General features: G+C 35.8%; 2 protein-coding genes across 3 annotated transcripts; one reads left to right on the forward strand and one right to left on the reverse strand.

Annotated features, from left to right (window-relative positions):
- Positions 1 to 207: 207 nt before the first annotated feature.
- Positions 208 to 15,121, reverse strand: LOC149076195 (glycogen synthase kinase-3 beta-like). 2 transcript variants are annotated; one of them, XM_089243750.1, is made up of 10 exons: positions 15,043 to 15,121; positions 14,621 to 14,847; positions 12,466 to 12,656; positions 11,409 to 11,492; positions 7,653 to 7,763; positions 7,389 to 7,519; positions 7,116 to 7,222; positions 6,775 to 6,968; positions 4,500 to 4,686; positions 208 to 1,538 (listed from the first exon to the last, which is right to left on the reverse strand). In XM_089243750.1, exons 2-10 carry the CDS (start codon positions 14,715 to 14,717, stop codon positions 1,342 to 1,344), a joined length of 1,299 nt encoding a protein of 432 aa, XP_089099876.1. In that variant the 5' UTR covers positions 14,718 to 14,847; positions 15,043 to 15,121; the 3' UTR covers positions 208 to 1,341. The 2 variants fall into 2 exon arrangements, with proteins under 2 accessions (XP_089099876.1, XP_089099875.1); XM_089243749.1 differs by having other exon boundaries at positions 14,985 to 15,089.
- A 6,208-nt stretch (positions 15,122 to 21,329) lies between these two features.
- On the forward strand, positions 21,330 to 26,912 carry LOC149076196 (uncharacterized). Its single transcript, XM_089243751.1, has 3 exons — positions 21,330 to 21,740; positions 25,079 to 25,252; positions 25,937 to 26,912. Exons 1-3 carry the CDS (start codon positions 21,516 to 21,518, stop codon positions 26,027 to 26,029), a joined length of 492 nt encoding a protein of 163 aa, XP_089099877.1. The 5' UTR covers positions 21,330 to 21,515; the 3' UTR covers positions 26,030 to 26,912.
- Positions 26,913 to 27,586: the final 674 nt, after the last annotated feature.

Here is a 27,586-nt window from a genome sequence, read left to right on the forward strand (position 1 = left end):
AAGCTCAATTCAGTCTATTACTGTTACATCTGAACATACAAATCAGGTTCACTATAAGCAAAAACACATACAAAATAAACATTTTGGATAACTTGCATTTTAGGGGTTTGCTCTAATAATAAATACTACCTTTAGATAACATTCAAGAACTATTAAATACTCCAATCAATAATGGAAACTATCAATTTTTTTCTTTCATTTTCTTTTGCAAGCATATCACTTTTTTCCTTTTTCAAAACAGTATTCATAGCTTAGAAAAACAGCTACAAGCAATCTCATTTGGATAGAATTGTAAAAAAAAAAAATAATTTTCACTTGTACCTCAATGATCATAGTGAAATGGAATATGTTAATTCATTTCATAAACATATAATTTTAGCAGTTATGAAACTGACATTAAAGGCTGATGAATTAAGTATTCAAAGCCCCGAAAATAACTCGGGAAAAAATCATTGTTTCAGTCGATGAGCTCAGAAGAAGCAATTCACATTTAGTCAATAATAACATGCTGCTGGATTTAAAAATTACACATTTTAATGCAGAATGTAAAGAAATATTCGATACATTTCGGGACATGACCTTCCCAGCAGTTCTGTCAACCAGGTGAAAAAAAAAAAATGAAAGTGAATTTAAAAATTAAAATGTCAAAATATAGATTAAAAAAAGACATAACAGTTGTATATTTTCACTAAAATAATTATGAAATGATCAAGTGAAAACTCAACAATCATCAACTTTAAAATATATGTAAAATAAAAAATGTTGAAATTTGAATTCTTTTTTCATAATTTTGTGAAAACAAACTTATCCAAAAATATTTAACAGATGAAATACTTATATATATATACACACGCACACACACATACATTGATTTCATCCAGGATCTGCTGTACTGAATGCACTTATTTTATGAGCACACGCCAGTATTTAACATGGTCATAATCATTATTTGCAAATGACTCAAGTTATCAAGCATGGTCTTGAACACATCTGAAGTCTATAATGGAAGGCTAATACCTGCTGGGTAGGAACCTCAATTTCATACATCATTAATAGAGGTAATTTCTATAAAATACAGAGGAAAAACGCATAGTAGATCTACATAAGTGTGTTTATCAAATACTATTTACAAATTTTTTACCTTTACGCATCGACATGATGTAAAAAAAAAAGTTATATTTTAACAGAAAAGACAGGAAATTTTCTATATATTTTTTCTTTCAGCAGCAGTAGAAATTTCTGATTCGCAAACATATGCCATATTTGGAAACACATTAAAATAGGTATTAACAACCAAAGCATTTTCATATGCTTCAAGAAAATGAGATTTCAAAACATTTGTCATGCATTGGCAGATGAATTCCCTGCATGAACAGAAGCACCAATGCTGCTAGCAGCACCAGTTAAAGTCACAGAATTAGCGAGTCCTGATGTATCTAAAGGCATAGACGACATTGTGCCAGTTCCACCAGATGCACTGGCACCACTTATGTGTGGCGGAATCAGGATGGAGTTCAACGAAGGCTGAATCTTGAGCTCTAGTAAGCAATGAACAGAAAAAAAAAATTAATTCATCAAAACATTTATAACAATATTCAAAAGAAAACTGTTTAAAACTTTGAATCAACGATTCATAACCCCCTTTTTTTTCCATCCCGCACCCTCAGTGTGTGTGCGCGCGCGTGCAGTTCAATATTTACCTTCATGCACCTCCCTTTAATAATGAGTACGTTTGTTCAAGATTTATTTCTTTCTAATTAATTACATTAATCAAAAAGCATGTTTCAATTCCCCCCCCCCCCCGTCCATTTTGCACCCACAAGAATACTTTCCTGCATCTCTGGAAAGTATTTTTACAGAACCACTGGTATAAATCAACACACACACATAACAGTGATCTTCCATGAAAATACTGATGGGTCAAACAAACAAAATCTTAAAAAATGATGCATAGTCACATTCACCAAAAATGTCAATTATGATTTGAAAAATTTAATTTTTACCAATAAATTTGGTGAATTTGATAATTTAATTTTTAAATTTAATTGGTGGGTTCTTGTTCTCTTCCTCAAAACATTCTATTTTGGTTAAAGTCAACAGTTTTCACATACACACAGTTTACTCTCAATAAAATTCCTTATAGGGTATTTTATTCTAAAATTGTGTGCCTTGGGATATTGCAGCAACCTCTCATGGGCATAGAAAATTACAACCCATTAGTTAATCAATAAAATTAAGTTAGATGCATCGCTCCTGTAGAAGGGGTTTACCACTTTGCACAGAAAGAACAATACCAACAACTTGAATATTTTCAGTGATCGTGTGATGCAAAATATCAATGCTTTAAGACATCCTCGGAAGAATGAAAACAAGTGGCAAAGTTAAAATTCTATTCAAGACAATTTAGAGTGAGATACTGAAACCGTTAAAATGATATTTTTCATATGTCGTTGAAAATATTTTTATAGAGATTTATGATGGTAAAGGATCTTTTTGTATTGAGACGGATTAAACATTAGACTATAAGCAATTCCAAACAAGATTTGAAAAAATATTGTTGTAAGGGGATTTATTATATTACTCATTATATTGAGTATCAATGCATCAAGGTTTTGCTGGTTGGTAAAAACTTGGATTATTTTAAGGATTGATAATTTAATGAAAGAAATGGAAATAATATGAAAAGTACAAAAAACATCTCATAAGAAATTGGCAAAATTTCTGATATCAGTTTAAAATGACATTATAGGACATTCGCCCAAGACCAAAAACTTTTCTTCTTGTAATGATGGATTAGTTATAGCAAAGTTCAAATTGAATAATCTTATGACTAGCATGAAATGCTTGAGGACGATTATGGAATAGAATTTGAACTTCCGAAATAAGTGTGTATCAGTTTTAAAATTTTCCATACGTATTTTACAATACAATACTTTTTTAGTGAGAAATGTGGAATACAGAGGGGGAAAAATTACTAAGAAACCAAATGCAGACCTGCCAACCTCAGAATAAAAAAAATCCTACTCTATTCATAAAAAGCGCAACATGGCCCATTTTCAAAGTTACGGGAAAATGGTGTGTGGGGAGGTACCCTACACAGGAAATTTATTAGAAAATTATATAATGATAATCAGAAAGTGATTGCTTCATGGGGAAAAAGATATGGTTTCTTTTATGAAAATAAACTTCTGTTACGTTTTATCTAAAATGAATTTCGCCTATGGGACTCACAGCCCCCCCCCCCCCGAAAGCATCAAAAAGATAATTCATTAGATGGATAATAAAAAGTTAAAAATCAACCATAGGTGGAGATAGACTTGGAAGTCTGGAGGGGCATGGCCATTATTACTGATGCATTATTGCACAATGATGTTGATACCAATTCATATATACACACATACATTTAGATCAATTGATTCCAACTCTCAAAATTTGACATTTTAGTCAGTCGAATGATTGATATTAAAAGAATAATTTATTTATTTATTTTTTGTCGAAAATTTCAGAAGATATTGAAAATTCCCAATCCTGAATAACATAACAATAAAAAAATTTATATTTCAACATGGTAAAATTTTGACGATACTCAAATATTGGAATCAAGGTCTATTATTGTAAATCTATCAAAAACATGAATTATGAACTAAATTTTTGGCACGTGTTCATTTAGAAAATTTGGTCTGAATTAAAAAAATAAAATGCTATATAATACATGAAAACATAACGGGCTAGGATAGCATGCAAATTTTGGAAAAATATTGATTCACCAAATGAATGCTAAAGGATTGATGCACCACTCAGTACTGTATGCTCCATAATACAGTCAGAGGCAGCTGGATACATCGTTTCAACACATAAACCGTACCAATAAAACTACCACAAAAATTCTCTTAGCAGGGTTCTACTCTTTCTTACCATGGGGAGTGTGGAAATTTTCGGCTACTGGTTTTGCGAAGTGTCTACCAACAGACCATTAATGATTTCTAATGTTGACCAGTTTGTGACATAGGCAGGAAAACAATAACGATTCAGTAAAAAATCACATTTTTAGAAGCAAAACCATATAATCGTATTAATTGGCAAAAATTGTACTAAATGCGAGAAAATCATAACAGTTGGCAGGTATGCAAATGGCCCATGAATCTGGTCATATTTTCATTAAAAATTAAAAAAAAGGTTTTATTGCCACAAGCTTCTATTGCTTTAGGCGGTCTATTATAGGTAGTCTAATCACATTTAGAAGTAAAAGTAAAGTCCATTATAATGGCAGCTCACAATCATGGGAAAAATGGTCTTGTAACGAACTTATATAAGCAGATGTTTTTTGTAACATTAGCTCTTTAACAATTATCTGCAAATCACTCGTTATATAGAAATTGTCCTTATAAGCCACTCGTTATAACAGACTTTTACTTTATTTTACGCAATAGTATCTTATGTCAACTCAGGCCAATAATGTTGAAAAATATGCATTCGAAATGGGAAAGAAAAACATTTACCTTGTTCAGTAAAATTGAAAAGATTAGGCAGCTCTCGGCAAGGAGGAAACAGTGTACCCGGCTCCCTAAGCTCATTAAAAAATGAGTGAGCACATGCTTGGAGTGGAGTATATCGTGCAGATGGAGTATATTCCAGAAGCTTAGATACCAGATCTATTGCTTCAGGTGGTGTTCTAGCACGAAAAACCTATACGCAAAAAAAAATATGTAGAAATTAAAATTTCGTTAATTAAACCATCACCAACATGTATAGGTAGAGTAATGACCAGTGGCTATTCCCAGAGGTTGTCTAAAGACAGCTAACCCCTGAACTACTCAGTATGTCCACCCACTGCTGTTCACTTAAAAGTTACAAACTTGTCTGAAATTAAATTTTCAAAAATTCACGTTTTGAGGCAACTCTCCTGATTATGACAACCAGGAAACTTTGAGGACTAGCTGAAATAAATGCGATTCAAGCACGAAAATTTACCACTTATAGTACGATAGCTGTGAAATTCTAATCAGCTCAATTTAAATTTGTTCATTTTCATTGGCGCTTAAATTTTTTTTTTATTAAGTTTAGACAAATTTCCTCATAACAAAGCAAAAATGGCTCCTCCACACATAGCAGCATATGTAGAAATATATGCTACATATTAAAAGTATATGGAAAAGGTTTACTGATATAGTATTAATTTTGGGATTCTTTCAGAATGTCTGATGGTTTTAGGCAAAGTATGATATACAGTCGAATCCATTATAACAAACTCCAAGAGACCAGAGAAATCACTCACTCATAGAAAAATTTGCTTATAAAGGAATTCCAGAAGTTTTTGCATTGTTCCTAAGTAAACTTATCAGGGGGATTAGAAAAGTGTTCCTTAAAGCAAAATTTTTTCCCCCCAATAACGGTATTTGCAAGTGGGATTTGACTGTAGAAGCATTTGCAATTAGATTAAGCATATGATATTCCCCTGCATTAGATGGGAACAGACATGGCAATGACCCATAATTCAAAAATTTGGTGTCCTCGAATTTGGTAGCAAGCCAGCCAATGTGTTTGTGTGCGGGGGATATGGTGACGTAATATATCAACTTTACACATCAACCCTTACAGTGGGAACCCCAAAATCTCTTAAATTATGAATTATTTAATATGTTCTTAAAACCCTCTCATTTCAACAATCTCGAGCTGAGCTAGCTCTGTACAGAGAGCTTCATCCGATAACATGTTTTCCTCCCCACTCTTTCTGTCAATCAACTGCCAATGAGCGGAGTTAGCATTTGCTTAAAGTATGAAAACAGAAGAGAGAGAGAGAGAGAGACAATGTTTCTCCCCTCTTTCCGGAGTTGTAAAGAAATATGCACACGGAATAAATGATAGAAAAGAGATGGAGTATCTACCTTCCTCATTCTAAATTTCTAGGGGAGGAGCATTTATCACACTGCACAAGGTTCGAAAAAATATTTTTCTTGAAAATAAGTGGCAATTTACAGAAAGTTAAGTGATTTCCAATACGGTAAATATAATTTGGATCACGGAAATTTTAAAAACCTTGTTAAGGGTTAAAATTTGTACAAAACAATGTGTAGAAAAAATTCTGTGTAAAAAAAAATAAATATAAAATGAATTTTTGGAAAACAACAGGGACTTTTCCCATTAGCAAAAGTAAAACTGTAAGGATTTTACCCCTTTGCAAAAACTTGACATTTTGCATGTCATTGCCAATTGGCACCAATAAGTTAAATTACCTGTCATTACTACTTTCTAATTAAATGACACCAATAAAAATAATCCACCATCAGTCTTGAAACTGTGTCAAAACATATACAAGTCACCTTGTCAATTTTGAATGTCCAAAGGCTGAATTTACACTGACTGTTTGGCGAATCTTTCTTTTCCCCGAAAATGAAATATTTTTTAAATATTTGCAATTAATAAATTTACATCATGCTTGTGACATCATTTCGGGGATTGAAAATGAATTAAGCTGTTTTTTTGGATAAATTCTTTGGGAATTTCTTTGCCCTAAAAAATAGGGTGTTTTTTACAATCACAATCAAAATTCAGAAGATAAATTAAAAATTAAATTTTCAGGATTCCGGGAGATGGAGTAGAAATTCGAGAGACTTGGCAGCTATGCTAATGCATGACACATGCAAATGCTGTAGCATATCATTTAAAAATCACATGTGTATAGCAAAACAAGTTCATGTCTCAAAAGTTCTCAAGTCTTACTTTCACACACACACACAAAAAAAAAAACAAAAAAACATCACAATGATAGCTTACTTTTTGCCATGGGTGAGCTTTGATGAGTGGAAATCGGAATTCTGTATAATAACGATTCATTTCTCTTAGCTGCTCTTTGGTTGGAGTTCCAAGGACCTTTATAATTTCAACTAGTTGGTCCACCCCACTATCACCCGGAAACAATGGTTGTCCAAGTAACAATTCCGCTAGGACACATCCAGCTGACCACACATCTGAAATTAGCAGCAAAGTAAAATACACACACATTTCTAAATTGCACAAAAAATATATTTACTATAATTCATTTATCATTAAATCTTCAGTTGGGTTATTTGAGAAATAAAACAGAATACAGCAAAAGAATATTTCTATGTACTCACCAATCATTACAGTATAATTTGTTGCACCAAAAATGAGTTCAGGTGCTCGATAATAGCGGGAACAAATATACGAGACATTAGGTTCACCACTCACCAGGAGTTTTGCACTGAAACAGAATAGCACTAATAAATTAGATATTCACAAGACAGTCAACATTCATGCAGTTCTTACCAGAATAGTGTAATTATATTTGATATATAGATTACTATTTGGGGGGGGGGGGGGGTGGTTCTGCCTTTGTCAAAATATTAATGGAAAAAATATCTTTATACCTTCCGAAATCACAGAGCTTGAGAACACCAGTCTCGGGATCCAGAAGAAGATTTTGTGGCTTTATATCTCTATGGCAGATGCCTAACGAATGAATGTAGGCTAAGCTGCGAAACAGTTGATACATATAAAGCTGCAAAGGGAGGAAAAAAACCCTTTTTAGTACAATAAAAACATTTAAATAGGCCTCCATTAAAAAAAAATCTAGGCTTTGAAAACAATGTGGGTGGTATTAAACATGTGAATACGAATTTGAAAGAACTTACTTTAATATAAAAAAATGGTATAGATTGCTTTGATTTGTTGTGTTGGCGAGCTGCACGATAGACTGTCTCAGGAATATATTCCAAAACTAAATTCAAATAAACTTCGTCTTTCTGCATGAAGAAAGAAAGAAAAAATCAGTTGCAGTTTGAAACAATGTTTCTTACATAAGTTTATTTTGTAATGTTAGAATAAAGAATAATTTACAAAATATGATTGTAATTATTCCCTAATTATTCTTTGTTAGAATAAAATTATTTTAGTAAGCCCTAATTATTCTTTATGTTAGAATAAAGAATAATTAGGGATATATAAATTTCGTATTTATGAAACAAATGCAATAAATGCAAAAATTTTATTTTTATTACTTTTCTGTGAAATCTCAATAATTTTCAGTTTCAAAAGTGGAAATTGGTCATAATTTTGCTCGGTACTAGCGCTTTGCATCCTATTATGTACTTTTAGAAGACAATATTAATATTCTCTTGCATAAACTGGATCACTTTGTTACATGCGATTGTTTTGCAAAATATGTGCCTGGCTTAGGTGTAATCTTGTTTCAGTTTTTAAAACAAAGTTCTAAGTCACAAAATACCAGTCCAGTTGACTTTTGCTTCTCAGTTCTGTAAGAAAATTCTAGAACTAAGCGAAAATTTGAAAGAATCCAACTATTTATTCATGCATGTTTTGCGAAGTCTGCATGTCTTGAAATCAATTGAGCAACAAAGTAAGGGCATTTTTGGAAAAAAGACAGAAAAATTTAGGCAAATGAGAATGGTGAATTGAAGAAGGGCACAACATTATGCTAACAACAGCAGCAGATAATAGTTCAAATAAATTGACTCTACACATGACACCCAACTAGAAATAAAACCTGCTACCATACAGACATTTTGGCTATTTAAACCTACAACACCACCAACATCTTTGTAGCCTACCTAAATTTATTACTCTCTGGAAGCTTTTTCCAAAACATATTTTTTTAAAGATATGGGGGGGGGGGGGGAAATGATCATGTTAATCCTTTGAGGGGCACTATATAAAAAAAATTTTTTTTGGCTGAACTAACTTCATATACTTGATACATAGGACTCATATAAATATGTTTTGCAACTATTATTTTATTTTCATCAAAATCCAGCAAACAACAGGTGGTCGCACAGTGGGGACACCGCACACCTAGAACACTGAAAGCTTCCCTAGGGTGTAATGCAGAAAAAGCAACATTTTGTTTGAAAAATTCCCTTTCTACCGATTTTGTAGGCCAAAATGATCAACATAAGCATATTGATAGGTGGTAAATCTTTTTCAATGAGATGGCAGTGTAAATTTTCTTTCTTGAGTGGCATATAAATTTTTTCAAAATGCCAAATTTTCCATCAGTGGCACTGAAAAAAACAATGAGAACATCAAGATTGGCGATGTATCCGACATTCGTAGAATTTACTAAGATGGTCCCACTTCTTCCTTTGAAATCTGGATTTTGGTTTTTTTCTCCTGAACCATATGAAATTGTCGGGAGGATCCAGGCATTGGGCAGTGTATACATCAGCATAATTTTCGTGATAACCCATGCAGTAAGCTTTGTTTTATTTTCTTTATCTGGTGTATCATCAGATGCATTAGACTCCAGATCAGAGAGAAGCTCTGAAATTAGTATAATATTGCTTCAACTGTACTTAGGAATTTTATAGGCATTTCACCACCAATAAAAGTAACAAATGCCCAATAATCGGTTGTGAAGAGGGGGGACGGACGGACTCAAGGCGAAATAAATTCCAGAAAATAAAATTAAAGCAGTAGGGAGAGCATAGAAAGTAGTCGTCAAAAGAAAAAGCTGCTCTAAAACCACTAGAATGAAAGAATGGTTATGTGTGGGACAAAAAAATAACACATGTTGTGTCTTCCATTCTAACCCCCAAAATTTCCACCACAAATACACATCTGAGATGTTTCAACACCATTGCTGCTGTCACCCATTTTCTAGTAAACAAGACAGAGGGGAGAAAATGAAGAAAAACAAGGCCGCTTCGTCTCAAGAGAGGTGGTTTCACACTGACGTCACTTGGTGTATCTCATTGCTCTAGGTGTGCGGTGTCCTCAGTATGGAACCACCTTTTTAAAACTTTCATAATTTGATTTTAAACTATTCTTAAGTTTATTGAATGGCTTGATTTCAACAAATAGGGCAAAATCTATAAAAAACCATCATCAATTTTTGAAAAAAATTTTTTTTTTTATTAGGAAATAAATTTTAAAACACGTACTATAAAACTAGAGAAAATGGCGGATTTTTTTACCACTTGCAAAACAAAACCAGTATGATGCTGCCATCTCTGACAGAAAATCTAAATCTTAAGCTATTTAATAAGATTTAAATGATTACTGTGCGAAAATTAGTTATTTTTTGATGGAATTTTGAAAAGGTGGTTTCGCTATGGGGACACCGCGCCGGAAAGGGTTAACAGACAAGCTATCTCTAAAGGTAAACCAACTAACTTTTTGTTATGTCATGCCGACTTCAAGTATCAACAGAATAACCTGAACCATGCATAACTCCAGCAACATAAATATGCCAGGGCCATACATACGCACAAACACCATGTTCCTGCATTTACCAATTTGTTAAAAATTCCCCAGAGGGAATGTTTACGAGTTATATGTACAGTTAAGTAGTAGTGGGTTAGTAGCTAAAAAAAAAAGTTAAGTAGTGATAGATTTCAAAAAAAAAAAATATTAGTACTTCAACTTTTTCAATGGCAGCTATTAATTTATATTGAAAACATGCCATAATTGACAGCTGTGATTATTTTAACAAACAAATGCAAAATTCCTGATTTGAAGTTTTTCTTGTAAATAAGTGCAAAATTTCCAATCTCAAAACTTTTTGCGAAATTCACATATCTCTAACAATAACACAGTGAAACCTGTACGAAACGGAATATCAATAGATTGAAATAACATTCCGTTTTAGACAGAATTCCATTTTATAAAGGTGCAAATAAAAGCACTAATCATTGAACAAACTATATTTTAATTCTGTTTAAGACAGGTCTCTCTCTCTCTTACAGTGTTCGTCTTAGACAGGTTCCACTGCATAATCATGTCTTCGTTTGCTTCACATTTCATCTTTGAATTCAAAGGTATAGTTAGATTCATTTTGTAGAGTAGCAGGACCCACGAAGCAGAATGTTTTTCGTTGTCTGCAATGATCCGAACCTTTACTGGAAATGTTGTGCAGTAAAAATTACCATAATATTGCTTTCTACATTTTTTGTGGAAATTCTTTCAGATTACTCAGTAGTAGCACTGATTGTCCTGTGACATACGTCACAGATTTTGGCATATTCTGCTTTGGAGAGCAGGACTAATTTGAAGTTGTTTTAATTTCTAAAAAATAAATGTGAAGTTTTAGCAGCAATACTTTGAAGATGAATGTAGAAAACATAAAAAAAAAAATGGTATAGCCAGACTTCAATCCAACAATCTCATGGCACTAAATAAAAATGACTTCATAATAGTGACTTAATTACAAGTTATCCCAATTTTCTAATCATGCTGATGGGGCCCTATCAACACTGATATAATGGCAAGGAAGACGTTAAAAATAATAGGCATTGCAAAGGAAAGAGGTTAGTATATGAAAACTATACTAAAAATATATATTTTTACATCAGAAAAATAACTTTATCAAAAAGAGGCAATTACATTATTCAAACTAGGTGAGAGAGACATTCATGCATGAAATATGCACCTACCTTTTCTCCACTAGAGAAAAAGAAATATTTGAGTTTCACAATATTGCAGTGGTCTAACCTTCTCATAATCTGCAACTCTCGATTCTGCAATGGAAAGAAATCCTCAAAATATAAAGGCAACAAGGGGGAAAGAAAATTACACCTCATTATCAATGAATTTACTTTATTTAAATACGAACACACAAGACACATCTTAACCTTATATTAATTTGCAAGTGTTATTTTGTCTGCATCTCAAAATGTACACTGTTCAGTGCTTAACATAAGAGTTGAATGATTTTTGTTTGTATCAAGCTGCTCTCAGAAGTCATGGTGCTAAATCTCATTATCATGACTCCCTAATTCACTGAGACGACCCTGTCTACAACGCTCAGACTTTGTCATCTATAGGCAGGAGTTCCCAAATTGCACCAGTTTCTAAAAACTACATATTTCCTACATTTATACATAGATTGTACAGAAAACTCGAATTTTTTTTAAACTTAAAAATCTAGCAACTATTACTTTTATCGATAACTGTTTTGACTTGGAGTGCTGTAGAAAAAAAATTGCCTCATAAAGGACTGAAAAAGTTTTAGACCTATTGCCTATGAAACTAAGCGCTATACTGAAACTAAAACTATACACCAGCAGTTCTCTTTGTCACCCATGGCTCCCTTGCCTAGCTTATTGTTTATCCGTCGACAGATAAACAATAAGCTAGGCAAGGGAGCCATGGGATAGCAGATATTTTCGCTTATTAAAAAACCACTTCAAAGCATAAATGAACACATAAATGAATATGTCCAGCTCGCAACACACATTGAGAAACACTACTATACACTGTATAGGAAACTAAAAACTTGATCACTGCAATTTTTTGTATATAATCTGCAGATACAAATTTTGTTGTTTTAAGAAGAAATACCATCGTGTATGGTCTGCATAGATAAAGGAAATGGTTTACTGGAAGGTGAATTCAATCGAAAAATTAGATTTAAGAAACCCATTCAGATTAAAAGGAAACTATCCTAAAGAAGAGAAGAAAAAACATTGAATTAAAGTAAACATGTCTTACTTTGAATCGTTTGTCTTGTAGAACTTTTTTTATTGCAACAAGCTCATTGGTTCCAATAAGACGAGACTGGTACACTACACCAAAGGATCCATTCCCTATAACCTTTGTATCAGTGTATGAAATTTCTTGCTCTCGATCTGGTCCTTGTCCTGGGGTAGCCATGACCGTTATAATCTTACTGCCATCTTTGCCTGAAAAATTATAACATTAGATTGAGTTTTAGTGTCACTTCACGGGGTGAAAATTTAAGCTATAATCCCCCATGATAATGCGATTTAAATAAATAGGGCCATTGTTGACCAAAGTCTGATCAACTTCATGATCCCTAGAGCAAAAGTTTGGTTTTAGATGAGCACTAACCTAGACCCATCACTATTTTCTGCACGTTGTTTGAAAACGGCCCTCTATTTCTCTGTTCTGTTCTAGCATGTGTAGCCATAGTGTACCCTTTTCCATCGTCAGGTTAGGTTGTGCCGTTTCTTTTTACTGTTTTTTTATCCTGGCTTTTATGTTTAATGTAATTAAAAATTATCAACATGTGCTCACAAGAACCTCTTTTTTGCACATTAGCCATTAGAATAATCCTGCAATTTTGTTTCTTGTTTTTATTGAACTTTTTTGACCAAACCCACAGTTTTTTTTGCCCAGAGTTATGTTACAGATTTCATTCTTGGTGACTTCTCTCCATGCTTTTGGACGTTTTTCTTGGCGAAGAAAAAATTAGTTAACACAACACCATAAGAGATTATACCAGGGCTGGACAAATCTCAAAAAAATATAAGTGACAATCTAGGCAGAAAAAATTTGTATACGAAAGAAAAGGTCCAAAATAATATGTCTTTTGACTTTTTCAGGGTCATAGTGACCCTTTCATGTTGTCAGATACGCTGCTTTAAATTCCGAACATTGTGCTGCTCTCAGCCTGCAATTTAGTAACTACAAAAAGAAAATTTTAGGCCCCAATACCAACTTTTTTCATCACCATGGTGACCTGCGATTAATCCAGCTCTGGATTATACTATAGCTGTCCCCAGCATAAATTCCGCTGCAGCTGAAGATAATGCTACCTCTATATATAACGATAACTCCTCTACTACAACATTTTTTCTTGGTATGCAGAGTGTCATTATATCACTGCACTATTCAATTGCAGTCATCAGAGAGCATGAAGGGCCTCTGGGCAGGGTGATGTTTTGGTGGGAGAGGCCCTACATAAGTGAAAGTGCCCACCTCCCAAATCACGCGAATACAGTATTCTTGATAATAATAATACCAGTTATCACCAGCCTCCCTCACCATGCACTTGCAGTCCCAGCTAAGCATTAAAAAATTCATGATTGGAGCAATTTATAAATTTTCCACTTTATGCAGAAAGAGAATCCAACGATTCCTTCAATGGCTGGTTAGTAATTGTGGACATGGGTACACAAGCATATATTACACATTTATAAATGAATCACCCACCCATTTATCTGTTTGATTGAGTGCTTGGTTGATCGTTTACAACAAGGCTCAACCTTTTGGAATGTGTCACAGGTCATTCAAGTGATCTCTTAAAGCTGCAGCGGACTGCGTAAGTGCTCCGGAATTGTGCCGCTGGTCACTTAAGTGATCTAAGAATATGCCATAGGTTGTTTAACTGCGCTGCATAACTTTCAAGTGATCTGTAAATATACCTTATACTCTGAAGTTATCTGAGAATTCTGCGAATGTGTCGTGGGCCACCTACATGACATGGAAATGTACTATGGGTCAGATCAGAAATATGGAAATGTGCCACAGTCTGCTTGAGTGATCTAAACAGTGCTGCGGGACACTTAAGTGATCTGAACATGCGTCACAGAACAATTAAGCGATATAGAGCTGCACCACTGGTTACTTGTGATATGGACCACCTTCAGTGATCTAGATTTGTGCCACGGGACACATACATGATCTGTAACTGTGCCACAGACCACTTATTGATGTGCAACCATGGATCACTTCAATAGTGCTCAAATAGTGTATTGCTTGGTTCATTTTTACAAAATTAGGTTTGAGGTCACGGGCCAAACCACATTTACTCCGAGGGCCACATTTGGTCAACGGGACATGGGTTGAGCATGTGCGATGTACGCTACGAACTTAATTGAAATGATTGAGTCACACATCTTACTGGATGTTTTGATCCCAGAGAAACTTGGCTGCTGTTGGGAAGATTGCTTGCTACTGCCGCTCTCCGCCAGGGATGTCGTTCGGGGACGTCCACTCATCTTGACGAATCTAAACAACGTTGTGGTTCTTGAATCGGCGACGAAGAAAAGTTCATTACGAAGACGTCGTCGTCACGATGACGAGCTTCTCCAACCAGGGACGTCCGATCATGAGGAAAACGTATTAAGCCTATTGAAAAAAAAATTTCAATTTGTACTTATCTATACGATAACGATTGAAAAAAATGATAATCGAACACTAACTGCTAAGATCGTAGAGAAAATAATTAATAAAAAATTGACACAAGTCTCGAACGAGAGAAATACCCTGAGAAAACTACGTCAAATTAACAAAAAATATATATATTTCAAAACTTCGTCTCACAAGCGTTAAAAATAAAAAGCTTGCATAACGCTTCCACACATATACTTCAATAGTAGTTGTTGTAGTTGATGCGGTTGATGAGCTTTTGCTTTAATTTATACTTGATTATTAATTTGTGGACTGAAATGATAATTTGAAATTAGAAATTATTTCAAAATTTGTAGAAAATAAATTTTTTCAATTGAAAGTAAAAATTCTTTTCAGTTACTGCCATGACGTCATGCTGCATGGTGTTTTTTTGTGGAGTGGATTGGCTGACCATATTTTCTCAAGAAAAATACGAAGTTGAGAAAAATACAGGACATTGAAAATATATCTCCAAAAGTGAACAAAGTTGTCAGCTATTGCTGGAATTACTGAAAAATGGCAGGGAGCGGGGGGAGTGGGGGGGGGGGGAATGAAGCACTTACGCAAATTACGGTGGGTTGAAACAAAGTCTATGAAATGAAACGTTTATGCCGGAATTACACGATAGAAGTTTGATAGAAGATCATTTACAGAACTTGAAAAAAATAACTAATGAGCCTATTGGCTGTTTCTTTCAAGTTTTGCGCAAGATCCAGGCCCGTAACTAGGCTGGGCCCCGAGCCAAATTGGGGGACCCTCCCCCCCCCCCCAAAAAAAAAAAAAAAAAAAATTGCGCTCATTTTGTTTATTTCTTGGAAATTTTGTTTTTTGTTTGAAATCTATACAAGAGAGACGCATCCGAAACGAATCATTGAAAAAATGAGGTGGTGGAAACCCCTATTTTTTTAGCATAGCCCTTTCCATGGGGACTGGGTGGGGGGTGAGAAGGCACACTGCGGCCCTGATAAGATCTTTTAAATCGAACTTTTAGAGTGTAATTCCGACCTACTGATCAGTTTGTTTTCGCGCATGAATTGATTAATAGGCGGAGTGGGAAATAACATGGCTTACTCCGTTTATCGGGGCACTCCACTTACGGGAGTCTTTATTTTGCTTTCTCAAGAGTGACCCCCCCCCCCTTAACGAGGTCTGACGATTTGCCTCTTTCGTTAGCCGCTGTGGTGATGGAGTGGTCATAGTGACAGACTCTCATGGCGAGGTCCCGAGTTCGAACCCTACCGGTGCCACAGGGGTGGTCGGCTCAAGTTGGTTTTCTGTGGTTCTCAGCTTCGAGACGCAAATGCGAGGAGCCGGTATCTCGTTAAAAGTCTCGTCACCGAGACCAACAGGCCTACACACAACGGTACAAATATTCAATCATTACATTTCACTCACAGATGCTAGCACTGAAAATTCAAAACACGACACTATAAATACGCACTCGCAGTGTAGTGTGACCATGGAAAGATGGCCTCTGACCTTGTATGACCTTCATCACGAAAAAGAGAGAGTTCATTCTTCAGTAGAGAGAAATAGGAGAAAAATGAAGGCCAGCAGCAACCCGGAGGATGTTTATTTTCTGTTTTCCCCCATTTTTCTTCTCATAGAGAAATGAACTCTCTATTTTATTCATGAAGGCCATACAAGGATAGAGACCATTTTTCCGTGGTCAGACTAACCTAGGCACACACACTTCCGGCACATCTCAATCGGTAGTAAATTGCCCATGGCGATATAAACCGGAGTTGTGCTCGGTTTGAATGAATGCCTTTTTCGTTGATGACTTCTGATTGGTGTTTGAGCAATATTCAACAGTTCCGCATCAAAATTAAATTTTACTTCACCAAATTTCATTGAAGTGTGACAATATACTCCTTCAAATTTTAGGTATATATGTATATATTTTTTTTCATAGAGTTATTTATCTTTGTTTTTCATAAAAAAAAAAAAATATATATATATATATGTATGCATATATATATATATATATAACTTCAGTTTCAAAACTTCCCCTTAAAATGTTGGATATTGGAGTGAAATTACTCTTCAGAGTTATTTTTTCGGATAACACTGCTTCTTAGTAACTGAGAGGTTGATTAAATCAAGAGACTCCCCAGATCAAGGGCGTAGCGAGGGGGGGGGGGGACTTGGGGGTCTGGTCCCCCCCCCCCCAAAATGTGAGAAAATGACCGAAAAAAGGAAAAAAGATGGCCAAATCCATCGCTCTGTCACTTTCGTCCCCCCCAAAATGAAAGTGGTCCCCCCCCCGAACGAAATTTCTGGCTACGCCCCTGCCCCAGATATTATGCTAAGGTAAACTTGGGAAAGACGTTGTTTGTTTCCGCCGTCGCCGTAATCAATATCTGCAAAAGCGTACAGGTTGCTGCGTTCTCGTTGACTATTAAGATTTCCTCAAACACAAAGTTGCTATTCAGAAGAATTATTTTCTGTCTGGTTGAATGGAACAAAAACAAAGTTCAAACGTGTTTCCCATGCCCTCCCCCAAAATCCTACAGCAGTCCCCCCCCCAGGCTGGGATCTATGTCGGGAACCCCTAGGCAGATATTTCACATGCCCCAATATAATGAATTTATATCATGAAGAAAAGTAAAACTGAGGAGTCGTTCCGGACCCACCGGGCAGTCTTATCAGCCCTACCCTTGTGGAGAAAACACGGTGGTGTTTCCTCTGAAAGCTAGAAAAGCCTACACAGATCGAACATCAAAACATCGACGACATCATATAAAATTTAACTTGCTAACATTGTTATCGTGTAACAATGATACTTTGTAACAAAGTATCATCATCATCGTCGTACAACAATGTCCAGCGCACGCAACTATTGGAAGATATAAGTGATTCTTGTTTCCACATTGTTGGAAACTCATTAGTGGCAGTGATATTTTTATATAAAGGGAGCAAATCTTCATTTCATTCTTATTACTAGTTAATTTTCTAGGAATCATTTATATTAGAATTCGGGTGGTTTGAGGGAAGGGAAGATGTTAGGCGTTAAGGCTATTTTCCGAAGACGATTCTTGAAAATATCTCTGAGAAGGATTACAAATATAAAAATAGTTATAATTAACAATTAAATTATAAAATTAAACTAATACGGGAGGGGAAGAATCGCTCTTTAGAAAATATGCTTTTTCCTAAGGTGATACTTGAGCGAAGTTATGATGAATGATCTGTGGACTCGTGATGCGATTGGCTCTCTGGCCAACTCTCCGACCCTCTTCTGGTCGGAAATAACATTTCCCTATGCCCGATTAACATCAAAGATTGGTAACCGTATATAGACTGTGGTACTGTAATTGGGATCCTGTAACTGCAGCACAATCGCTTTCTATTATACATCCTCGTAAATGAGTTTCACGAGGCGCCTGACTTACGCGGTCAGGTGATATAATGAAACGATCTGAAATAATTGATTCGTTGAAAATATTGGGTTCGAACATTAATTTTGGAACGGATGCATCTTTTCTACTTTTTTTTTCTCTTAAATTCATCAAGCTATTCAACTGGTCATCAATCATTATTCTAAGGCAGTGTTATTCAACCGCTGATCCGACCAAATTTCGTACAGCCATCCAAGGCGATATGATGTTGCTGCGTAACGTCACTCTGCTCTGATAAATTTTTTACTGAGGGTATCATACACGTGCTATTCACGTGACTTATTTTATATTTTAGTTGCTTATTTTAATGTTTTAGTAAGTGATTTCTGGTTTATAGTGTCGTTTTAGTGTCAGCAATGTGCCCTTGTGGGATTTTGGCGATTCTTACTTAGTTAGTGATAATACAAATGCGAGTTCTGCGATTGCCAGGCCCGGGTAGTGGGTACCGTAGCAGTTGGAGCTCCTGTGGCCACGTCTTCTAAAAAAAAAGGGCTCCGAAAAACACAAAACTTCATACTTTATCTAATTTAGGGGGGGGCAGTATTGTCTTTTGCGCCCGTAGTTTTGGCCAACTTTAATTCGCCACTGAAACCGTGGTCAGCATTCACACGAATGAGTCATGAAGGGGTGCCATTCGTGTGAATTCTGACCACGATGTCCTGATGACGGCTCTCCATTGAAGAGCCGAAACGCGTCGACCATTCGACCAATTAAATTTTATTTGTCTTGAAAACGTGGCAATTTGTCTATAAATTAAAACCAGGCAAAGTTTCTAATTTTTATGATAAATGCAATTTATCTCACGGGAAAAACATTGAACATTAACATTATAACGTGTAATCTTTGCTGAAATCGTCAACGAAAATGATTTTCATAACTTATGATTAAATATTTCAAATATTATGATTAAATATATGACTATATATAAATATTTATCTAAGATTACAAAATAAAACAAGCTATGTTGAAAAGACGGGACAGTTGCATAAAAAAAAATTGGTACGACCAAAAATTACAGGAATGTCCCATAAAATATAGAACATATGGTCGAACATACACCCGTCAGGCTAATAGTAAGTGATCCATAAAGGGCTGGCACCAGGCCTTCAAGGAGGCTGCCAGGGCGGTGTGATTACAATGGCGGCATTTTTTTTTTATGACAGACTTATTATAACAGTGTTATCCCTCTCGGAAATTTTTACACATATCGAAATAATTTTGAAGAGAGCGCGAGTGGATAAATAAGCGAATAGGTAAATGCAATACTTTTTAGTGTGAAAAAATGCTCTTCAATGCTTGATTCATCTCACCACACCTCCTTTCTTGCACTTTCAAAGAAGTGGCACCTGTCTCTAGAGTAGCTGATTTCTGAAAATTAGGTTCCTTCTCTGTTTTGTTAAGGGTCTTTTCACTCTTTATCAACATTTTTCCAATTGACTTTCTTTTCTTTAGTTCAGGGGTGTTCATCCTTTAGAAGAATGCGGACCACTTCATTGACCTGAAAACGTGTCACGGACCACTTGATTAAGTAATCTGGAACAACGCTGCAAGCAAGGGCGGCTTCGCACCCGGGTGGCAGGGTGCGAAGCATCATATGCCGCCCCTAATGGTGACCCTGGCAGGAGGCTGACCCACTGAGCTGTAAGGCTGACCGGGCTTCAATAAAGGGGACCTCGAGATGAACCTGATTTTTTTTTCAGAAGAAAGCCGCACACCATTTTTTAATGTGCAAAGTGTGTGTGACAATACTTCCCGCTTTAGAAGTATATGTATATATTTTTTTCCAGAATTATTTTACTATTCTTAATAATGCCTTAATACTTGAAACAGCACTTAATTTTATGAGCTATCAGCACTTATCCTGTAAAAACGACATATAACCAGGTTATTTTTCATTAACAATTTTTTTTTCGAAGGATCTGGTGCTCCAGGGACCGGACGAATGAGAAGCTGAAATTTTCCTTTGCTTTAATTTGACTATTCTGGAAAAAGTTCTAGGTGAAGGAACCAAAACGCACACTTCCCTTTTGTGATAGAGTACGGGGCGGTTTTTGGCCATGCGACCCATTGCGGCCGCACGGGGCGCCGTTCAAGAGGTGGGGGGGGGGGGGGTGTTGAATCCGACTCGAATGGGTAAAAAAAAGTTCCATTGGCAGAAAAAAAGCAAAGAAAATATTTTCTGACGGCTCTGGAAGGGCACAAAATCCGAGATGAAAGAATTTTTCGAATTTTTTGTTGTTGTTGTTGGGAATTGTTTGGATAAGTTGTGAGGGAGGGGCATGACCCTCAAGCATTGGCTTACGCAGTGGGGGGAGGGAGGATTTAGGGTTCTACCCCCTTCAAGCCCCGAGATTATAGTGTTATTTTGCCGGAAAAAACTTGAGAAAATTCTGCGTACGCCTATGCCCTAGAGGGTAGGGCTGACAAGGCTCGAGCCTGGGGGGCCGGGACTAAATACTTATAATATTTCTTTTTCCACACTATAAAATAACTGTAGAGGAGGGGCCCCCTGTCGCAGGATGTAGGGCACCCATGAGTGCTGAAACAAATGTCGGCGTGTTATAAATTGTTTTTGTCTTCATCACGTTGTGATTTTTTCCTATGAATATTCATCTCACGTATTTGTCATTTTTTAAAATTCACTGCAATTTGCAGCAGCGTTTCATTTTTTGCACATGTGTGGGGATACGGGAGGGGGCATGGGGGAAAATTCCTTTCCCCCCCCCCCCCCAGCATGAAAGGGGAGTCACCTGATCTAATGTAGATATGAATTGACACAATCATCATCATCAACATCGTGCCTCCCCGGGACTTTCAAGTCTATCTCCACCTATGATTTTTCGTGGTTGGTGACTTTTTCTGCGACTTTAGCAAGAATTGGCAACTTTGCTTACTTTTGGCATTATTTTTGGCAATGATTGCCAATGTCCCGTATGTTCTCATATTTCGAAACGTATTATACCGTATTTTCCTCGAGCAAATATGGTCAGCTCAAGCAAAAGCCATTCTGAACTCCAAATTTAATTAGTACATAGCACTGAGTTATAAGTAGACCTTAATAAACCTTTCCTTATAGCTCAGTGGTACATAGTTGATCATATGGAGTCCAAATATTTTGGGCTACTTTTGAGGATGAAAATTTGTTGGAAATTTTTTAAGGATCTGGCAACTCTGATTTCTTTATTGCTGGTGTGAGTTGCAATTTGTAAACAACAAAATAAAGGTATGGAGGACAACACGGAGAGCCGTAAACGTACGTTTTCAGAAGAAATCGAATCAGAGGAGCGACGGAAACGCAAGTCGAAATCGAGGGAAATCGACGGTGACGAGATGGTAAAGATAAAGGTAGAGCCAGAAGACTGTTTACCGGACGACACACGTTTCTTCGGGGATGACACTGCCGAGCCTCATCTTTTCCAAATCCTACCCCAAAACTACGACGATGAACTGGTAAGAATCCATATACAGTAAAACCTCGATAAGTCGTCACGTCAAGTTACCGAAAAATTATGACGGCTTAAGCGGAGTTCCGTCAGTTTTAATGTCCAATGTTATGAAAATCGTATAAATTTAAAGTAATATGACATGTATTAAAGTATGAATCAAAATAACAATATTAATAAAATTGATAGATCGCGAAAGAATAAATATAATAGCAATTTTTTATCTCTTATTACTTAAATTATTGTGGCGAAATGTCCTGTATACTTTAATTTATACTAGTAATTTTTAATTTAGACTATCAGAGCAACTGTTTGAATAAGTAGCTTTTCTTCATAACAGAACTCTCTATTGCACATTAATTTTACATATACATCAAATTTAATTTTAGTGTTTGCAGCATGACGTTTACCGTAGATAAGTGCATGGTCGCTCATTTTGGTTTGAACAACTCACGGTTCTCTTACGAGTTGAATGGTGTCACTATCCCGGATGCAACTAGGGTCACCGATTTGGGAATTCTCATTGACGAGAGCGACTTAGGTTTTCTGAACATTGTTCAGCGGTTGTCAAAAAAGCGTATAGAATGCTTGGTCTCATTTTCAAAAAGGTCTCTTCGCGTTCTCCTAAAGTCATTCTTCCGCTTTTTCCAGGCTTAGTTCGCCCTGGACTAGAGTATGCTGTAAGGTTTTGGAGACCATACCTACAGAGGGACATAGACTTGGTTGAAAGGGTGCAGAGAAGAGCTACGTGTGTCCTTATTGGCACATAGGGCTTGAGTTATGAGGAGAGACTTTATTTTTTGAATATGTTTACATTGGATGAACGCAGGTGTTGAAGCGATATGATTGAAGTGTTCAAAATTTTCAATGGGATGGATAGGATGGACCATGAACTTTTAGTACACCGCCAATCGACTGCTTTTACAAGGGGACACCAGTATCGATTGGTGAGGGACAATGCAAGGCTATGGTGTCGCAGGGAATTTTTCTCTAATAGATTTGTTAATACATGGAATAGCTTACCTCCGGAGGTAGTAAATTGTAACACAATTGACACGTTTAAAAAGAAATACGATAAACATGTTGGGGTAAATTGAGAAGCTATCCATTCTTAGAATAAGACAACCATAAGTATTCTTTATGGGCGTTGTATAATATTTTATCATGTGTATATATTGTTTATAATTTGTGTTAATTGTATTTTTAATTGGGTTGCTGTATTTTTGAAATATATGACAACCTTATTTTTATGGGCATCTTTTTATCAGCCACCTCGTTGGGCATTTTGTCTGTTGTATTTGTTTGAATTCTTTATCAGTAGTTCATGATGCAACTACAAAGTAATCTCGAACACTTTTGACTTGGTGGAGGGGCCCTGGGCAGAGAAAAGTAAACAGAAGACCTCAACTTGGGGAAGAATGTCTAATTTTTTTCAACAAAGATATTTTGTTTAAATTAGCCCGAAATTAGTAGAGTCCATGCTTTCTATGATTATTTATTATCCGTGCCCGCGCGTTGCACTTTGACTTTATGTTGCTTCTTGCGGCAGAGCTTGGGTGTCTCGCGGTTTGCTCAGTTTCTCCAATGGAGCCCAGGCAGAAATGAGATCTAGCTTGAACAGTCCCCAATGTTCCAAAAACCTTAGTCGGCAAATGAACTTCCCCAGCATAACTTTCATTACTTAAACTGTTCCGTTTGGGTATATAGGATTTTATGGTGACTTTTAAGCATATGGCAATGCTGTTAACAAGCTCTTTTTTTTAATGGGAGCCGTAAAAATAGTCTGTTCCTCTTTCGCAAACTTTTTCATAGTGACGACTTAACCAAGCGATGAGTGAACGAGGGTTTAATAACATTGTGGTCTATGAGAGCTGGAAGGGTCTGAAGAAAAATTACGACTTAACCAGAGTGACGATTTATCAGGGTGACGACTTAACAAGGTTTTATTGTAGTTCACGTTTTAAATAAATGCAGTTCGTATCTTCTCTGGAACAGCTTCGGTCGTCTTAAGAGCAATCATGGGCCCCACCTGGCTAATTCTAGAAAATTTCAGCCAGATCTCACTTTTGTGGGTCCCCCCTCTTTTCTTGAGGCTCCCGGGCCCATGCGTTAAGACGGCACTGGGTGCTCGTTCCGTGGACCCTCTGAGCTATCTGATGTGGCGAGTGCCATCTTAACTGAAGGGCCTTCCCGGGCACGACCTGGGGGAGCCTCAGAAAAATCAGTCTGCCCTTGGGTCCATGATTTTTTTAAGATGGCCGTGAGGACAGGGTATCCGTATAAAAAGTTAATTTTTATATATATTGATGACTAGAGCCCTGTAGGACTCGGATTTTTATGACGTGTCATATTTTGTATGATTAGTCATATTTTAAGCATTTTGAGTGATCAGTCATATTTTATGAATTTTCAAGCAATAGATTTTTTTTTGTCATTTTATCACAAAAATTTTAATCTGTGGGTATTTTCTTCGGAGATATTGTGTGCACTTTTGATGATTCTTGTCTTTTATATATGTTACTGCCGAAGCCTGAAATTTCAGATAATATTCACCTGGCCAATGTTTGAATTTCTGACATTGGCCGGCCAGTTTGCAAAGTGGCCGGTGATCTCTGGCCATAGTCCGATAACAAAAGTCATGATTCTGGATCATCGTCAAGTAGGTTTATTTTATGGTGGTAATTATATCCACGCTAGTTATGGCAACCCATCAAACAGCAGTCGAGATGCGGTGATCATTTTTTTACGCAAAATTTGGCAGAAAACAGACTCTTCACAAAATACAAATTAATGTAGTCATAAATTTGGCATTTCATTTTTTTGTGACACATTTTATTTTTTTGTGACACATTAACTACATTAATTTTCTTCCCACAAAATTACTTATTTTCCACAAAATTACCAACTCTTTTCACAAAAATAAGAAAATTTTCAAAAAAAAAAAGGACCCTATTAAAAAAGTCTGCATAGACCCCCGGTAACATTCCGCTTAATTTATTTTCATGAAATTAAGTTTAAGGTTACAAGCCATATCAGATGACTCTGATTACTACATTTTACCTGCGGGCCATGGGTTAAGCATGTATACTCTATGACAGTGCTTCTCAACTGCCGGGCCCTCATATCATTCATACTGGGCTGCAAGGGATTAACTGTTTCATTTTTTCATTAGTCATGTGTTTGAACAGGCCTTCGACTCACAAAAATGAATGAAACCGGGCTGCAGGCATGAAAAGGTTGAGAACCACTGCTCTATGACATATGAAGTGGAAGGGGGTTGTGCCTAATGATTGAATATTATCGTGTTACATGAATTTTCATTAAAACAGTCATATTTTAACACAGGCATTTGATGACATGGAAAGCAAGTACCACACTGTTGTGAAGTGCTTATCATGCTCATCAGAGAGAGATGTCACGAGAACGCTCGAACGAGAATTGAGTCTGATGAAGAGTATGATCACGGATAAAGACGACGAGATCAAAAAGTTGCAGGACGAGTTGAGAGAGAAAAATAAGGTAAAATATGAAGATGCGTTTTATTGGTTTTTTTTCCTTTTCATTAATTTATTTTTATGAAATCTCTGATGAAATGATAAAAGCTTTTTGGGTGTCTGCTGCATGAGAGAATTCACTTTCATATATGTACTGGGTACTTTTCTTGAATAATTGTGCATTCAAATCGATAAGCTAGATTTTAATTTTAATGAAAAATACAACTTCAGAATACTGAATTTGTTCTTAGAGGCATATTTAAAGGGGGTGCTAGAAGGCTATATTAGTAGTATATTCCGGGGGGGGGGGCAGCAAATTTGAGCACAAGTGGTTAATAAAATAAGAGCGGATGAAGTACAGCAATATATAGCCCACAGGCGGTAAAATGTGCAAGCATGTGAATGACTGAAGGAGTGACTTAGAGAGTATGTGAGCACGAAAGTAGCCTATTGAGTATGTATGCATAAGAGTTACATAGAGAGAGAGTATGTGAGCAACCTAGAGCAGTTGGTTCTCAACTTTGGAAGCCCACGGCCTGGTTGATTTTTTTTTGTGAGTGGTAGGCCCGGTTATACAATAGACACAAAATTAATTTAAAACACGAATAATAATGTTTTTTGCGCTTATTCAGGTTGGACTTAACTTTTAGATATGAGAGAAATAAAATGAATTTGCAAATTCACACAGATTATTATTTTTCTTTCTTAGAAGATTGGAAGACTCGAAGCAAGAGTCTTAGAAATGAGGAAACTTATGGCAGAAACTAAAAAGAGACTCTACCTAATGATGGAAAATACGTAAATGGAATTGCTGTAAAACCTCTTAAGGAAAAAGCTCAACAAGAGCTTAAGGAAAAATATGAACAAGGTGTAAGCAAGCTTAAGACAACACCTTGACGATGTAAAAAGTTCCATCAAATTCTAGTCCTTCATTCTTATCATAGTATTTGCTATACAGGATGTTCACTCTTATCGTTGTCCAATGGCTATTTCTTGAACTGTTGGTTTTAGAGACAACTTTCAATTAGAAAAAATGTTTCAAATGATGTTGCTCATCATCTTAAATGCTGTTCAAATGAAATATAAAAAAAATGATTAATAAAAAATTTACAAAATTTAAATTTTTTTATGTTCTCCCCATCTTCTAACTTTCAATGACAAAGTTGTTGCAAAGAATAGCATAAATGAAGGAAAGAAGCGTTGTCCATTAGTTTATGATGTTCTTTTATATTTTTTCTTTGATTTTTGAATTCAAATACCTTCGCAAATATTGCACTTAGAACATGGGATTTTTTTTTGTTTCACATTTCTATACATTCTTCGTTTGAAGAATGTATAGAAATTTAAATTTTGTATAATGTTTTTATTAATGACTTTTATGAACGGCATCTAAGATGACGGACAACATTATTTGAAATATTTTTTTTAATTGAAAGTTATTTCTCTAAAATCATTGGTTCACAAAATAGTCATTGGACAACGATAAGAGTGGAACCCTGTATATTTGAATAGTAATTAGCTGTTTTACATTTCACCTACCGGTGAAAACATTAATGAAGAAACCGCTCTCTTGGAAAAACATTTTTTTATTCATACATTATCCAATCTCATTTTTTGTTTCATTTACAAATTCATGAATTTTGAGAAGAAATGTTTTTTTAATAAAAGAAGTTGTACAATTTCAGTTCTGAAGTTTCTTTTAATCTGTCCAGCGTGAATTATTATGTTCAGTGTGAACATTAATTAATCAATGTGGTTTACTCATTATCTTTCACACATGAAGTCTAGTTTATTCATTTGTTTTTAAATTTTCAGTTCCAATGAATACGTGACAGATTAAGTGAAACGTGTAATTTATAGACGAGAGAGAGAGAGAGTTAGATTTTATTGGGATTGCTTCGTTTATTTTAGTTCATTAAGTAGGCTACTCATCATGAAACTAAAAATAATCACTGTAATGGTGCAACATGACATCTTGGAAATGTAAACGGGGTGGGCTTTAATATTCAGCGGCCCTGTGCAAAAAAGCTTTGTAGCTCTCTTTCTCTAAAATAGGGTTTCCCAATCTTCTAGTGTCCATGAATACCCATCCCATGGCAGGTTTACATGGGCACCCCACCCTAGGATGAATATGAAACTAATATTTTTTTCACAGTCATAGAAAAAAGCATTCAACAATAAATTTGGGTGACAGTGCTCGCTGCTCGGCTAAAAAATTGCAAGTGTGCCCCTAGGCACTTAAAGGTTGATGTTTGCCATTCATCACATACAAATATATACAAATACAACGCCACAACAGGCAAAATGCCCAATGAGGTGGCTGAGAAAAATATTCCCATAACAAATATGGATATCATAA

Source organism: Pholcus phalangioides, unplaced genomic scaffold, assembly GCF_987345545.1.
Source record: "Pholcus phalangioides strain wild (caught in Gottingen) unplaced genomic scaffold, Ppha-v1.0 ptg000015l_1, whole genome shotgun sequence".
NCBI lineage: Eukaryota > Metazoa > Arthropoda > Arachnida > Araneae > Pholcidae > Pholcus > Pholcus phalangioides.